At 46.6% G+C, this 17,728-nt stretch overlaps 1 protein-coding gene across 1 annotated transcript in view; it reads right to left on the reverse strand.

Moving 5' to 3' along the window:
• Positions 1-17,256, reverse strand: part of LOC123753032 (cardioacceleratory peptide receptor) — a 36,632-nt gene extending 19,376 nt beyond the window's left edge. The window contains exons 1-2 of the mRNA XM_045735041.2: positions 16,552-17,256; positions 891-1,101 (exon numbers count right to left, since the gene is read on the reverse strand). Of these exons, the coding sequence (XP_045590997.2) occupies positions 891-1,101; positions 16,552-16,755 (415 nt within the window). The 5' untranslated portion in view covers positions 16,756-17,256. The remainder of the gene's footprint in view (positions 1-890; positions 1,102-16,551) is intronic.
• Positions 17,257-17,728: the final 472 nt, after the last annotated feature.

The raw sequence follows: 17,728 nt of genomic DNA on the forward strand, positions 1-17,728 counted from the left end.
AATTTACCGACTCATAATAGACAACAGATAATCCCCCCAATGAGGAGAAGACCCAGAACCCAATTATACCACCCCAAACATAGTATTGGTCTCCAATGACGTACCGTATATTTTAAGACGAACGTCGTTTAAGATAATCTCCGTTCCTCCAAGAAAGCCAGCGAGGCCCGGGGACCATATTATCCTATAACGTGAGCCAGAGGGGGGGGGGTCATGGTAATGGAGGAGGAGAAGGCCCTTGATAATGGCACCTCTTCTGAAGGATCCTTTTCGCTTTCCTCAACTGTTATTTAATCTTTTCTCTCCCTCTTCTCCATGCATACAGTATTTTTGTGTACCTTTCTCGTTGCTTCTTTCATTTTTTTTGGTGGATTGGGTTAATCCATTTTCATTTGAGTGGATGGTGGTGGTCCTGGCCAGAGGACAGAGATGGACGTATATCCGTTTGTTTAACCATACTATTTCTACCTCATATATTTCTCTGACACAAACACACATCCCCAGGATGTAGCCTGCAATAGCTACCTGACTCCCAGGACCCTACTTGCTGCTAGTGAAGAGAAGCATCAGATGAAAAAAACACTGCCCATGTATTTCCTCCTCGGCCAGTAATCGAACCCAGGTTCATGGATTACAAATCCCGAACGCTGTCTGCTTGGCAGTCAGAACGAAAACCAAATATAAGTAATATTAATAGTGATACTTATCTAAATAAAGTAATAATGATAATATTAATAATACCATTTTTGGGTACCCAGGATGGTGATAATGAGGCACCTACCCCAGGATGGTGATAGTGAGGTACCTACCCAGGGTAGTGATAGTGAGGGACCTACCTATGATGGTGATAATGAGGCACCTACCCAGGGTAGTGATAGTGAGGTACCTACCCAGGATGGTGACGAGGACGACCAACATGTCGGCCAGGGTGAGGTTGAAGCTGAGAATGGTCATACGACCTCTCTTAGCCCACTTCTGTCGGAGGGTCCACATGACCTTAAGGTTGCCCACCAGGGCCACCACGAACATCACCCCGAGGATGCCCTGACGAAGCTGCTTGTGGTACCCGGGGCCCAGCACCTCGGGGCGCGCCATCAGCACCTGCTGGAGACCATGGCAGAGAAAGGAATTAGTACCTGGTTGAGGAGAAATGGAAGTCGTACTGGAAGTCGTACTGGAAGGGGGAACCTGGTACTAGTGGCCAGAATGACTGGTACTAGAATGACTGGTACTAGAATGACTGGTACTGGAATGACTGGTGGTCGAAATATTTTGGATGCGTTTGTGCTTGCTGGATACTGTTCAGAAGCGGTTATTTAAGTCACTGTAGCTCATGGGAAGGGTAGGAGGACACAATGATGGGACGGTGCTCCCTTATTACCACCAGGATGGTGATGGTGGTGAGGGGGAAGGGTGATGGTGACGATATTAATGGTGCTGGTAATAGTAACGTCGTCCTCCCTCGTATGAGTGTGAGACAGTGTATCGATAGTGATCATTCAAACATGTGAGCCCGGCACCACTACACCCCCAGGACCACACTGCCCTCGGGGTACACTGTGGTGTACTGGGGTTCACCACACTGCCCCCCCCCAGGTACACTGTGGTGTACTGAGGTTCACCACACTGCCCTCCCCCCGCCTGGCTATACTGTGGCGTGCTCCACGGAAGAATAACTCTGCATTACAACCAGATACTTTTGAATACTTAAATTTGTTATTAAATTTCTATTTTCATTCCATCTTACACTAAAGGGGGTTCCCCGGCTGTGCCCGGGTCTCTATTCCCCTTCCCCTGTCTCTTTTCCTTTTCCTTTCTTCCCCTGTCCCCATCTTTCCAATGTTGTCCTCTTCTCCTTCCCTCTCCAACCAACATTTTCTCTCTCCCTCTCCTCCCCTCTCTCAAGCAATCTTCCCTTCTCTCACCTCTCCCATCCCTTCTCTTCTGACGAGAGAAGATTCCCCTATCACACACCCTCTCCATCTTTCTTCCCTCTCCTCTCCCTAGTTTCCCCTTCCCCCTTCCCCCTTCCCCCTTTCTTCTTCTCTCTCAGAACATTTAATCTGTATATTTAGAAGGACTAGATAAAAACAAATTAAATAACTCGACGGAAAACACATCACCGATTTCAGACGACCATGAAAATCACACGTGGACTCGGAGGGTTTGCTATATGCCAATATTTCCTAAAGTCTGGGATTGGGGGCCAACCCTGACTGGCCTATGACACGCCCATACCCCCCCATGTGTCGAGTTGGAAAGTTGGGTGAGGCTATCCCTAAACGTCTAACCCCCAACCATGGACAGACTGACATAATAATAATAATAATAATAATAATTCTTATTACTATTATAGACTAACAACTGTCCGGCAACACTGTTGAGGATTCAACATGCAATTTCAGGATCTTATCCTTTGAGCTCTGAGGCTTCCAGGAGGGCTCTGAGCGTCTCTCAATTTCAATAGTTACATTGCATTATACTATATTATTCCTGCTAGTTGTATCTGTACTCTGGCTGTAGCTGTATTCTGGCTGTATCTGTACTCTGTTTTTTTCTGTACTCTAGTTCTACCTGTACGCTAAATGTAACGTACACTAGATGCACCTATACACTATAGGTGTACATGTACCCCTAGGTGTACCTGTACCCTAGGTGTACCTGTACTCTCACCTGTACTTGATAATCGTGACTTTCATGCTGTAAAGTAACCATTAACTGTACCGACCTGCGTTCTATGTTGTGGTCCCGGTTAGATCGTTATCGAGTATGTTATCTATCCGGTTAGACCGCTATCTTATTACGGTTTTCTTTCCGGGTTAGATCATTATCTTGTGTTGTACTGACGTGCCTTCTAGTCCACTATTCACTGCAGCGGCGCCTAGACCACTAAACAAACCTCTCATCTCACTTGTGGTTTGCTGTTGCTGGAAGAAACTGCATCCCGCTGTGAGGTTTCTGCGGTTGTGCTACAAACCGGACATGTTAAACAAAAAAATGCACCCGGAGAACGACTCGGTTTACCAGTTATCAGAGAGACAGAGAGAGAGAGAAGGTTGATGAACTGGGATTGTAATGATTCACCTGGCTTGTAAAAATCATCTCGGTTCTTAGTCATTGTAAATCTGTATAGGCGCTTGTAAACGTGTTGACTACTGCTTTTTTTTTACATTTTGGCTTGAGTTCGTAAATTTGTATCGTACTTCTGCTTGTAAATATGTATTTGTGCTTGTAAATTTGCTGTCTATGTCTCTTATTGGTTCATGCGAGGCAGCTTCTATTGGTCCATGCGAGGCAGCTTCTATTGGTCCATGCGAGGCAGCTCCTATTGGTCCATGCGAGGCAGCTTCTATTGGTCCATGCGAGGCAGCTCCTACTGGACCCATGCGAGGCAGCTCCTATTGGTCCATGCGAGGTAGCTCCTATTGGTCCATGCGAGGCAGCTTCTATTGGTCCATGCGAGGCAGCTCCTACTGGACCCATGCGAGGCAGCTCCTATTGGTCCATGCGAGGCAGCTCCTATTGGTCCATGCGAGGCAGCTTCTATTAGTCTATGCGAGGCAGCTCCTGGACCCATGCGAGGCAGCTCCTATTGGTCCATGCGAGGCAGCTTCTATTGGTTCATACGAGGCAGCTCCTACTGAACCCATGCGAGGGAGGTCCTATTTATATCCAGAATTGGACCAGAATTTGGCACAGTGGTGTTATAAACATAGATTCAATTTAAGGAATGCTCGAAGAAAAAATTATCATGGAAAAAAAGTATAAAGATTTTACTGAATATTTTTGGGATTTTTCATTACGTGAGTTGAGTTGTCTTTATTAGTTTGCTATATTTATTATCTTTGTGAGTTATCTGTGCTGGTCTAGTGAGCTTGCTGTGTTGTTCTTGTGAGAACACAAGGAACAGGTGAGTTGACTGAAATAAATGTAAATAACATTTTTAAATATTTTCTGCTTGTAAATATCTAATGAAATGCACAAATTATAAATTAGTCACAAGTTACTTTTTAGTTGTTGTTTCTTACGCAAATCTACAGGGAACGAAGAAACGGTCTGTGAATCTGCTTCTGGACGCTCGAAATCTGCTTTTGAACCATGGGCTAAGTATGAGAAACACTGGTAATCCTCGGTGTGAAATCTATTCACGTTTGACACCGAGAGTGACCTTTCTCACTGTGAACTGAGGGCGACATTCCCTTCCTGTCCAGAGACGGTGACCCTCATCACTGTCCACGGAGGGTGACCTTCCTGACTGTCCACGGAGGGTGACCTTCCTGACTGTCAACGGAGGGTGACCTCGAAACACTGAGGCGGGCAATGGGTGTGATCCCAGCGAACACACAAGTTTTAAACATCAAACTTTCTTCCAATATCCGACTCAAAGCTTCCCATTTTCCTAGTCCCAGAATTCCCTTCTGGATTCTGGGAAACTCTGGCTCCAAAACGTTACTCCCACAGGCGGCTTTTCTAGGCCGCTAGCCATCACAGCCTGCTATTACAGGCGTCTGAGCTGGTAACGTGACATAATTCCATACTCTAATAATTGCATAAATTGGGTGAAAATGTAAATAATAGGCTTTTAAGGCATAATCTGGGACCAGAATATGAAAAACCTTAGTGATTGCCAACGATTTCGTCCTAATTGGGAAGTCCGCGAAATAGTTCCGCGGCGGGTGTCGGGCTGCGGGTCCGAGCTGGCCCCTGGTATCTGCTTTTCATTCCCATTTTGGCTGGTTTTGGACTGGCTCGTTGAGCAGACTCACCAGCAGCTGTTGTCGATCGTCCTTCCCTCTCCACTTCCTCCCCTCATTATCTTCTTCCTCCTCCTGCTCCTCCAAATGGAGTTACGGAAGGGTCACAAACGCTGCCACGAACATGGTTGGAACAGTCGGAAAACGGACGCGTTCATTTGGGCTTCACATGGGGCAAACGGACGCGTTCATCTGGGTCCCACATGGGCCAAACGGACGCGTTCATCTGGGCCTCGCATGGCCAAACGGACGCGTTCATCTGGGCCTCGCATGGCCAAACGAACGCGTTCATCTGGGTCTCGCATGGCCAAACGGACGCGTTCATCTGGGCCTCGCATGGCCAAACGGACGCGTTCATCTGGGCCTCGCATGGCCAAACGGACGCGTTCATCTGGGCCTCGCATGGCCAAATGGACGCGTTCATCTTGGCCTCGCATGGCCAAACGGACGCGTTCATCTTGGCCTCGCATGGCCAAACGGACGCGTTCCGTTACGACTTGGCGGAATTAAACTTATCGGGAAAGCATTCTGTTCGCTCTCGTCCTCTCTCCACTCTCCTGCTCTACTGTCAGTTTCTCCTCCTGTTGTGGTCTTACTGTGAAGAGCTGGTGGGAGGGCAAGAGTGAAGAGCACTAATAAGGAATGGTAAAATCCCGGACGCAGGTTCGAATCCTCGTCACGGCCCTTGTGGATTTGTTCATTTGATGCATCACGTTAGTGTGATCCCTGTGTGTAAGGAATGGTAAAGTAAAAGCAACAAATAGGTTGAGTAGATGAGTAGGAAAATGGGAAGATAGGAAGACAAATGCAGGGATGAGAACGAATGACGTTCTCATCAAGATAAAGTCAACATTTCTTGCATTGCATTATTTCTCATGGTGTGTGTACTCACCTAATTGCCCTTGCGGGTGGGAAGGGGCGGGGGTTAAGCTTCGGCTCTTTGGTCCCCGCCTCTCAACTGTCACTCAACTGGTGTAGAGATTCCTGAACCTATTGGGCTCGATCATATCTCTATTTGAAACTGTGTATGGAGTCTACCTTCGTCACATCATTTCCTAATGCAGTCCATGTGTGTGTGTGTGTGTGCGCGCGAGTGTGCGTGCATGTCATGCTGAGTGTGTACGTAAGTCTAACAGCATTGTAGTTAATTGAATTTATGTATGCATACAGCACAGGCGAAGATCTCAGTCATCTTGAACAGGGGCTGAAATTATTGACCAGTCAGCCAAGGGTGTTGACTTGGCCATTCAAACACTCACTTAAGCCCCTCCTCACCCACCCATTACCCCCCCACTCCCCTTCTTCACACACACACATACACACGCACACACACACACAATTAGGGGAGTGCACCCGCGCACGCGCACCTGCTGCACGTCCTCCAACAACAGCCCAACTAGCTGTTCAAGGCATAATCTACTGCTCTCTAAAGCGATTAAAGCTCTTATAAACGACTTCCCACAGACACCTAATCCCATGTATAGCCTAACCCTACAGCTGGTGATCTTGCATGTAAATGACTTAATTATATACTTAATACATGAAATATTAATAGCACCCCTAGGTGTTATGGTTCTTAAAGTTGATGAAGCCAAAGGCGCTTGGTGGCGGCCGGCCTGGAGTGTGTGAGTGTGTGAGTGTGTGTGTGTGTGTGTGTCTGTGTGTGTGTGTGTGTGTGTGTGTGTGTGTGTGTGTGTGTGTGTGTGTGTGTGTGTGTGTGTGTGTGTGTGTGTGTGTGTGTGTAGCCTCGTTTGCAACACCGGGGGCGACCTCGGCTGGGCAGGGTGGAGCTCCAGGCTTGAGGGAATCATGGTGATGGAACCTCGTTGATTGGTGTCAGTATTGCGACACTCTATAGCTCTTGCCTGTTACTATACCTCGTGTTCCTGTCTCTGATGGTCTGGTTCATCTTTGGTTTTTTTTCCAATTATTTTCCTCGTCTTTCATTGCCCCTTGTGTTTTATCCTGTAAGACTTTATTCCTTGCTCTACCCTCTCTCTCTCTCTCTCTCTCTCTCTCTCTCTCTCTCTCTCTCTCTCTCTCTCTCTCTCTCTCTCTCTCTCTCTCTCTCTCTCTCTCTCTCTCTCTTTATCTTTCTTTCTCTTTATTTTTGTCATTCAGAATCCTTGTTGTTTCCTGTTTTTAGCCTTAATTCTTTTGTTCCCTCTCCATTTTTCTCCTTCCGTCCCCTTCCCCAACTAGGTCGCTTGCAACACGGCTCTCTCTCTCTCCCCTGCTCCAGTACGACCCCTATCTCTCTGTGTACGACCCCTCTCTCTCTACACGACCCTCTCCTCTGCTCCAACACGACCCCTCTCTCTCTCTGCACGACCTCTCTCCTTCTCCAGAACGATCCTCACTCCTCTACTCCAGCACTACCCTCCCTCATCTCCCCAGCGCGACCTTCTCTCCTCTGCTCCAGCACGACTCCTCTCTCCCCTCCCCCAGCACGACTCTCTCTCCTCTGCTCCAGCACGACCTTATCTCCCCTGCTCAAGCCCTTCCCCCTCCCCCTCTCCTCTGCTTCAGCGCTGCCCCAGTAACGTCATATCTCCCCGGCACCACTCCCAGCGCCCGCTCCTGCTTCCTGAGATAAACTTAATCCCACATCTGGCTACCTGTTGTGGAGAGGAGGAAGGAGAGGTACAGCAACATGACCTGTGAATGGCGGGTTAGAGTTCGAGGCCCCGGCTGTCTGCCTTCTCTCTCTCTCTCTCTCTCTCTCTCTCTCTCTCTCTCTCTCTCTCTCTCTCTCTCTCCTCGCGATTGTGCAAACTGGAGTTTCCTGGAGTTTACCTGTAGCTGGTTGTAAGAGTGTCACTTGTCAAATGCTGGGATGATCGTTAAGGCTGTTGTTGAGAGCAACCCGCAGGCCCACATAACAGCTCAGTTGATCCAGCACTTGACGAAGGAAAGAAGAAAATTGTTAGGAGAAAGGGCTAAGCCAGTACGACTGTATGGCACTTGGAAGCGATATGAGAATAGAATAACGAATTCGATCTGATGGCAGGATAACGAATGGGATCTGAGGACAAGATAACAACTAGGGTGTGAGGACAAAGTGAAGGAACGGTGTCCAACCACTTGGACTCTCGGGGATCGAACGCCGACCCCTGCAAAAAGCGAAACCTGTTCTCTCCCAAGCAGTGGCAATATTTAAGTCTACTATACTGGAAATATTGACTACTCGACCGTAGTTAAGTCTTTCTAAGGAATATTATAACCACCCTTAATAGATATAATATATTTTTTCCTTTTTAATAACTTTTTCGACAAGTTCTCTGATGTTAGATGAAAGTGGCACCTCCCTTGATGGCACTACTGAAAGTTGGGTAGTTAAGATTTTGGATGGTTGTCTGTGATTGGTTAAATGTGATCGATGGTTGGCTGTGATTGGTTGAATGTGGTCGATGGTTGGCTGTGATTGGTTAAATGGGATCGATGGTTGGCTGTGATTGGTTAAATGTGATCGATGGTTGGCTGTTATTGGTTAAATGTGGTCGATGGTTGGCTGTGATTGGTTAAATGTGGTCGATGGTTGGCTGTGATTGGTTAAATGTGATCGATGGTTGGCTGTGATTGGTTGAATGTGATCGATGGTTGGCTGTGATTGGTTAAATGTGATCGATTGTTACCTGTAGTACTCACCTAATTGTCCTCACCTACTTGTGCTTGCGGGGGGGTTGAGCTCTGGCTCTTTGGTCCCGCCTCCCAACTGTCAATCAACTGATGTACAGATTCCTGAGCCTACCGGCTCAGGATGGGTAGTGGGTTGTTAGCTGTGGTGGATGGGCCAGCTATCATGGTTGGTAAACTGGTGACAGATCAGTGATTGCCTCCACTCGAGGGATCAATGAGATATAATGGCAGTAACGTGATACATATGTCATGTCACGTCATATTTGTCATGATGCCATGTCAATAACATTGTAATCAATTCGGTTTCCTGTTATTATCATTCCCCCATTGTTCACTAATATATAAATACATAACACATATGCAAAATATTGCTTTTGTGTGTTCTTTTGGGTAATAAAATTGTTGCAATATTCCCTTGTTTGATTCTTATAAGATATATATATATATATATATATATATATATATATATATATATATATATATATATATATATATATATATATGTATGTATCTTTCTATGAACACCTATCATTTATGTATATTTATCTTCGTATATATATATATACTCGTTCGGGGACCCGCTATAGCTCCTAAGCATGTTGCATGTTCCACATGTTCTACCTCTAGCAAGCCTGATCAACCAGGCTGTGGATACCTGATCAACCAGGCTGTGACTCATACGTCAGGCTGCGGGCAGCCGCGTCTAACAGCCTGGTTGATCAGTCCAGCAACCAGGAGGCCTGGTCGACGACCGGGCCGCGGGGACGCTAAGCCCCGGAAGCACCTCAAGGTAACCTCAAGGTAAGGTAGCCATGCAAGAACAAGATAAGTGCAAGAGGCTTACATGTATCGTTGAAAGGCCCTCGAGTTTCCCCTTCAGGTTCGAATCCCCCCCCAACCCCCACCCCCCCCAGTCCCAGAAAGGTATTGAGTTCCACTCAGAGGAAGTTTGAGCCCACTCGCGGCTCTCAGCAACATTGCTCTACATCGTATATTGCAATAATTGGTTTCGCTTGGTGCTGGGTTTAAGAGCCGGTCACCCGAAATGAAGATGGGGTGGGGGGGGGCTAACGGACCAGCCAGCCAGCAAAGAATACGTTTGTGCTGAACAATGTGTGTGGCCAACATTCGTCAGACCAGTCTTCGAATGCGCAGCGCCCGCAAATTATGGCCCTACCTTAAATTGTTTGTTTAAATTAGTGTTTAGGGGACACTAAAAAGCCCCGAAATCATCTCAAGATAACCTTACGAATTTCCTTTAGAAAGTCCAGAAATTTGACTAAACAGTTTAGTAAATTACATTTATTAAACCGTTTACGAGCTCTAAGCTCTAAAAAAATATAACCGTTGGCTGTGAGGTTTCGAGGGTCGTAAACTGTTTACTAAGTGCAAACTAAACTGTAATCATTGAAGAAAGATGTACGGGTTTCGTAAGAGGATACGATTTCTTGCTTAAGATGACAGGTTATGAGAACTCACTCTCACCTCCCTAGAACAGTGAGACCTAAAAGAATATACGAACGCAAAATATAAGCTATTGAGAGAAATAGATGAATTGGATAGACACAGATGAGGGGGGGGGGAAATAGATAAAGTGAATAGACACAGCTGCGGGAGGAATGGATAAAGTGGATAGAGAAAGTCTTTTCCAAATGATACAGAAAAAAAAATCGAGAAGGCACATGTGAGTCCGAAAGACCAGTATAGGAGAATAACCATAAATAGTGTGTGTGATGGACACAGAAAACGGTGCTTCGGTCAGAGGTCGTGGAAGCCACCTCTATTCGCAGCTTGAAAAGCAAGTACGACAACGCACTGAAACTTCGTGTTGTATAAAACGAACAGCTACAGTATAGCTATGAGACGGGACCCAAGAGCTACGTGTCACTTCCCATAGGTATATAGTTATCGAAGAGTCAACATATGTGCACCTTCTTACACAATTGTGATATCTCACGCTCAATAATCTCTCTCTCTCTCTCTCTCTCTCTCTCTCTCTCTCTCTCTCTCTCTCTCTCTCTCTCTCTCTCTCTCTCTCTCTCTCTCTCTCTCTCTCTCTCTCTCGTCCCACTGACGGCTGGTGTCATATAGCCAATCAGAATAAAAAAAATACATTTTCAATGAAACAGTAGAAGGCCGGAGAAACACTCAAGGGTCCGGATAGTGGAGCACGTCTTGATCACCGCTTAACCGGTTCCCGACTAAGAGAAAGAGAGAAAACAGCAAAAAAAGATATCACAAATATGGTCAATCATATAACAATCCAATCCAATATATTGAGAATATTTTCGTACGTCATAACGGCGTCCAAATAACTGATCAATCAGACAGGGAACGGAATCTTAAAGAGAGAGGATTCTTAAATGATCTCCTTAAGTCTCCCTTGCATAAGGGTGCCGTGTGGGTGGAGGCAGAGTGGTAAGTCCGGTGTAACTATGGTAACCAGCACTGGAATATCTTAAGGATGCTTGAAGCGAATAATGTTGTCCCTGTGAGCTCACGCGGAGAGGATTGGTACCGAATCGCTGCCTTAATCGCACCCCGTTCTCCCGATTGGCTACTCGCTAACAAAAAATGTAACTATTTTGCCCAATCGGGAACCTACGAACCAAGGGTCACATTCACGAAAGCACTTACGCAAACACTTACGAACGTGTACATCTTTCCTCAATCTTTGACGGCTTTGGTTACATTTATTAAACAGTTTACAAGTATGAAAACTTCCCATTCAACTGTTGTTATTTGTTATAAACAGCCTCCTGGTGCTTCGGAGCTCATTAACTGTTTAATAATTGGAAACACAGCCGCCAAAGATTGAGAAAAGATGTACAGACTCGTAAGTGCTTGCGTAAGTGCTTTCGTGAATCTGGCCCCAAAGCAACTATGCATCTAACCAATCGAGGCTGATGCGTTCAAAACGTCGATATTATAGCGCTTTAATTTTAACTAATGCGGTACAGCTTTAACACAGTGATTGATTCCGTAAATAAATGCAAAAATATATCGACGAATTGAGATGAAGGATTAAGAGCATTCAAGCAAAGACAAAGTAATAAACCAAGCCTCCCGTTTTCTCTGATTATACAACGACCCCGTTTTCTCTGGCTATAACCACGACTCCGTTTTCTCTGGCTATACCACGATTCATGAGATGCGACGGAGCAAAATGTCATTGTTAAATGTGTGGGTTGAATGTCATTTATTTCATCTACGTTATTGACACATGTTCTCTACAAATCAAATAAATCATTTCTATTGGAGAGAAGCACAGACGAGAGTAAATAGCTATTTTCCAGCTCAAATGCTGGAGGCAATAGACAGAAATGCATCAATAGATGTAAGGAGAAGCTAGTGCAAAGAAAATCATATTCCTGTTTCTGTCTGTCTGTGCTTCTCACGAGTGAAACGCTGGAATAGTAAATAGGAATTGCATTGCAATATATTTTATGAATTTGGACGGGTCAAGCGTCAGGAAGGAATATGTGAGGAAGGCACTTAAGGGCAGCATTTGTGAGTTCCTCTGTTGGTTGTGAGGCCGGATAGAGGCAGCTGCCGGTTCTAGCTGTCATCACCACCGTCAGTCCAACAAGCACATAATGTGAACACTATGTTATATGTCTTTATGTTTTGAGTTGTTACGACGTTGTAACGAAGCAATAACGTTTAAGACGCTGTTCTTACGTTTTATATGGGGTTAGATGCCTTCCACAGCATCCAGTATAGGTGACTCCCATCTTTGAGAGGCATCGCAAAGCTGTCGACACAAAGGCATCCTAAAGCTGTCAACACAGAGGCATCCCAAAGCTGTCAACACAGAGGCATCGCAAAGCTGTCAACACAGAGGCATCGCAAAGCTCTCAACACAGAGGCATCGCAAAGCTGTCGACACAGGCTTCTTAAAGCTGTCAACACAGAGGCATCGCAAAGCTGTCAACACAGAGGCATCGCAAAGCTCTCAACACAGAGGCATCGCAAAGCTGTCGACACAGAGGCTTCTTAAAGCTGTCAACACAGAGGCATCCCAAAGCTGTCAACACAGAGGCATCCCAAAGCTGTCAACACAGAGGCATCCCAAAGCTGTCAACACAGAGGCATCGCAAAGCTGTCAACACAGAGGCATCGCAAAGTTCTCAACACAGAGGCATCGCAAAGCTGTCGACACAGAGGCTTCTTAAAGCTGTCAACACAGAGGCATCCCAAAGCTGTCAACAGTGGCACCCCAAAGCTGTCAAGACAGAGGCATCGCATAGCTGTCAAGACAGAGGCATCGCAAAGCTGTCAACACAGAGGCATCCCAAAGCTGTCAACACAGAGGCATCCCAAAGCTGTCAACACAGAGGCATCCCAAAGCTGTCAACACAGAGGCATCCCAAAGCTGTCAACACAGAGGCATCCCAAAGCTGTCAACACAGAGGCATCCCAAAGCTGTCAACACAGAGGCATCCCAAAGCTGTCAACACAGAGGCATATTCCAGAGTGTTGTGTTGTCTACCCCTCTAGAGGCGCGCCGCCTAGAGGGGAACACTGGGATCAGGGCGGTGCTCCAGGCAGCTTTAATCCCACTCTTCCAATACTTTTGAGCCCTGTAGGACATTTCGACCACATCCCTCCCTTATAGAGTATTACCTCCCGACCCCCATTCGACCACATCCCTCCCCCCATACGCGCCTGATCCCCTATCCTTACTTTCACAGTAAGGTTTAATCCTGTTGACCAGACCACACACTAGAATGTGAAGGGACGACGACGTTTCGGTCCGTTCTGGACCATTCTCAAGTTGATTGTGACTTGAGAATGACTAATCGACTTGAGAATGGTCCAGGACGGACCGAAACGTCGTCGTCCCTTCACATTCTAGTGTGTGGTCTGGTCAACATACTTTAGCCACGTTATTGTGACTCATCGCCTGCACAAGGTTTAATCCGATCCATAAATCCCCTCTAAAATAGCTTAGGGGGGATTAACCCCCTGACCTCATGTCCCGCCTCGCGTAGCAGCAAGTTCCGAACCCACTTCGTTACCTGAAGAAGTTTGCATATAAACTGTTTTTATTTGGAAAGACAATGTAGGCTTGGGATCCAAGATGGAGTAGTGTTTATGTCTCTCCGTCTGGCTAACTTGGGGGGGGGGGGTAGAAATAGCCTAAGCTACTTTATCCCTTTGAGATGTGTTTTTCTTGTCTCAGTAAAACATACTTGAACTTGAGCTGACTTGGGATTGAATTCGGCCAATCTCACACTGTGCAAAATGATCTGTGGTTGATTATTCAATAAACCCTTGAACTAAATGTTTAACACATCTCTAACCCTGTCCATGGAGGACAGAAGAAAATGTATATATGCTGGTTAGCATTATAAATGTGTGGCCACGTCTGTGGTAGAAAATAATAATAATAAACTAAATAAACTGTGTAAAACTGAGAAGTATAAACTGTTTGGAGACATTCTCTCTCTCTAATAAGCTCAAAACTATTTGATGTAAGTGTAGTATTTGAACAGCGAACCTACACATTTAGGCATATCGAAATCTCCCGCAACCTATTGAGTTCCTACGGCGGGAATCGAACCAGTCGGATGTGAACCGATGACGCAGACCACTGCGCTTCAAAACCCTTATGATGCAGAGATAGTTCCTTCATCTACAAGTCTCATACAAACAATTAATTGCAGCTCTTTCTACCCTGTTTCATTTCATGGGACTAAGACGAAACTTTTAGGACCTGTACGGCGACCAAACACTCATTCACGGGTTTTCTAGGTTATAATTGAACCATTTATTCCTAATTATAGCGACCCGTCCTCAAGCTTTATTCATTCCACCCAGCGGCCGATCCCAGAGCATTGATCAAATTTAAATATGGTGGTTATTAAAAAAATGGATTTTTCTCAAATTTAAAAGTAACATTGTAATATATTAGCATATTGTGCATATTTAAGTGTTGGTTAGGTTAGGTACCGTTCGCTATTAAATTGGATTTGTTGTACTTGGGTGAAACATTTACAGAGTTAAGATTCGACCAGAGGACGTCAGCGAAGCAGTGTTCGAGACATATCCGAATGTCATCAGTTGTGAGTCGTGTGTAAACTGTTTTTCTGTCGTAAACAAGGGTTTGGCAGTTGTATGGAATAAACATTTGTCCTTTGTTGATAAGGACGGGCTGCTCTGTTGATGAGGACGGGCTGCTCTGTTGATGAGGACGGGCTGCTCTGTTGATGAGGACGGGCTGCTCTGTTGATGAGGACGGGCTGCTCTGTTGATGAGGACGGGCTCCTCTGTTGATGAGGACGGGCTGCTCTGTTAATGAGGACGGGCTGCTCTGTTGATGAGGACGGGCTGCTCTGTTGATGAGGACGGGCTGCTCTGTTGATGAGGACGGGCTGCTCTGTTGATGAGGACGGGCTGCTCTGTTGATGAGGACGGGCTGCTCTGTTGATGAGGATGGGTTGCTCTGTTGATGAGGACGGGCTGCTCTGTTGATGAGGACGGGCTGCTCTGTTGATGAGGACGGGCTGCTCTGTTGATGAGGACGGGCTGGTCTGTTGATGAGGACGGGCTGGTCTGTTGATGAGGACGGGCTGCTCTGTTGATGAGGACGGGCTGCTCTGTTGATGAGGACGGGCTGCTCTGTTGATGAGGACGGGCTGCTCTGTTGATGAGGACGGGCTGCTCTGTTGATGAGGACGGGCTGCTCTGTTGATGAGGACGGGCTGCTCTGTTGATGAGGACGGGCTGGTCTGTTGATGAGGACGGGCTGCTCTGTTGATGAGGACGGGCTGCTCTGTTGATGAGGACGGGCTGCTCTGTTGATGAGGACGGGCTGCTCTGTTGATGAGGACGGGCTGCTCTGTTGATGAGGACGGGCTGCTCTGTTGATGAGGACGGGCTGCTCTGTTGATGAGGACGGGCTGCTCTGTTGATGAGGACGGGCTGCTCTGTTGATGAGGACGGGCTGTACAGAAAAGAAGGAACGCACACAATAGCCTTCCCCACCAGCCACACCGGAACTATCAAGCAGCGGGACGTGAAGCCCTCCCAGTAATTTGGGCTTTTAACTCTAAAATTCATGGGTTTTAGCAAGTTGCAATTCTGTTCGCAGACGAAACTCCTGCTGGCAAACATGGTCTCGTTGGTCGTAGAGGAATTCTCACCTACGTGAGAATACGTGGGAGCTGGTCGGCCGAGCGGACAGAACGCTGGACATGTGATCCTGTGGTCCTGGGTTCGATCCCAGGCGCCGGCGAGAAACAATGGGCAGAGTTTCTTTCACCCTATGCCCCTGTTACCTAGCAGTAAAATAGGTACTTTGGTGTTAGTCAGCTGTCACGGGCTGCTTCCTGGGGGTGGAGGCCTGGTCGAGGACCGGGCCGCGGGGACACTAAAAGCCCCGAAATCATCTCAAGATAACCTCAAGATACGTTCGGACATGAACCCGAGCGACACAGTAGCATCCTTCCTTGGATATCACGGAAGAATATATCAACAGGACTCGCTATAATTCCTGTTATCGGGGACAGGAAGCCTCATCGAGGTTCCCCTAGGCTAATTATTCACCTTCCACAACAGTTGTCTAATTCCCAGGTTCCTATATTACTACTAGGTGAACTGAGGCATCAGATGAAAAGAAACGTGCCTAACCGTTTCTGTTTTACCCAAGAAGCGAACCCAAGTCCCTCGATTGCTAGCCGATGCACGTGTTGGATGCCACGTGTCTCGACGTGAATGATTCGACAACAGACTTGGTGACAGACGGTCGTGAGAGGGAACTGTACATGTTGAATAATGTTATAACACACTTTAGCGCGGACTTAAGAACAGACTTGCGCTGAATAGTAACGAGAAAGACTCAAACTCAGCCTTGCAAAGACGGTTGTGAGCCGGCTTGCAAATTGCATGCTCAGAAATTTGGTTCGAGCCGCATTCCGGCAATGCGTCAGCTATATCATGTGTCAGCTATATCAGGTGTAAACTATATCATGTGTCAAATATATCATGTGTCAACTATATCCTGTGTCAGCTATATCAGGTGTAAACTATATCATGTGTCAAACATATCATGTGTCAACTATATCCTGTGTCAGCTATATTATGAGTCAGCTACACCAGATTTGATAAGACGGCCCTATACCAGGTATACCTGCTCCTGACGACGCCCACTCACCGTGTCGTTGGAGTGGGTGGTGAGGTTGAGGGGCGGCGGCAGCAAGTCCGGGTGGGCGGGCGTGGGCGGGGGCATTAGGGCGCCATTCTGCCACCCATCACCGCCGCCCACCTCCCCCCCGCCGCCGCCACCAGCGTGACCTAGGATGAGGTCGGAGCTGCCCATCACGCCCGAGGTGACGTTGAGATCGTCAGCCCAGCTCATCAGCTCCTCTTTGGCGCTAGGAGAGAGGCGGCGGTGCTGGGCGCGGCCAAGCCACTTTCACCGGGCCAATAGGTTCTTCTTGACGACACTGGCTTGAGGACACTGTCTTAAGGGCACTGGCTTAAGGGCACTGTCTCGAGGAAAGTAATTACAAAATCCATTGTTAAAGTGAGGCCATCGGCACAATGTCTAGGAAGCGTTGTATCCCTCCTCCGTACGTCTCTAAGTGGCGCTGCAGAGTCCCAACAGCCTTAGACAATCGTCTTCACACTTCCGTCTCCTGCTACAGGAACCGCACCAGCCGGGTACCACCACCCAACAGGTGCCCGACAGCCGCTCTAGAGGCTTGGTTACGCCTCTGACCTTCGACAATTTCTCTAACCAAACAGTGGCTTTACCATGAGAGGTGACTGTAAATTGCTATAGACGTGAGTACAAGTCTTATCACACTGGTTCGGTCATTCTTAGTGTTCACTTGTAACTAAACTATTTGCAACATGAAGCACTTGAGTGGGAAAGAAGTTTTATTTCATAGTTCATTCTATAAACACGTTATATATATACATATATATATATATATATATATATATATATATATATATATATATATATATATATATATATATATATATATATATATATATATATATAGATTATTTAACAACACTTTGTATAGGAGTGATTATGATAATGTTTCGGAAATGTTCTGTAACAGCTAATACATATAGGCGAGCACGCACGCACACACACACACACACACACATACACACACATACACACACACACACACACACACACACACACACACACACACACACACACACACACACACACACACACACACACACCTGTGAGTAAAGAGGCGGGTTCAAGAGCTAATCCTCTCCCTGCACAATTACAAGTAGATAAGACCACGTAAGAACACACACACACACACACACACACACACACACACACACACACACACACACAC

This window comes from Procambarus clarkii, chromosome 6 (genome assembly GCF_040958095.1).
Source record: "Procambarus clarkii isolate CNS0578487 chromosome 6, FALCON_Pclarkii_2.0, whole genome shotgun sequence".
Taxonomy (NCBI): domain Eukaryota; kingdom Metazoa; phylum Arthropoda; class Malacostraca; order Decapoda; family Cambaridae; genus Procambarus; species Procambarus clarkii.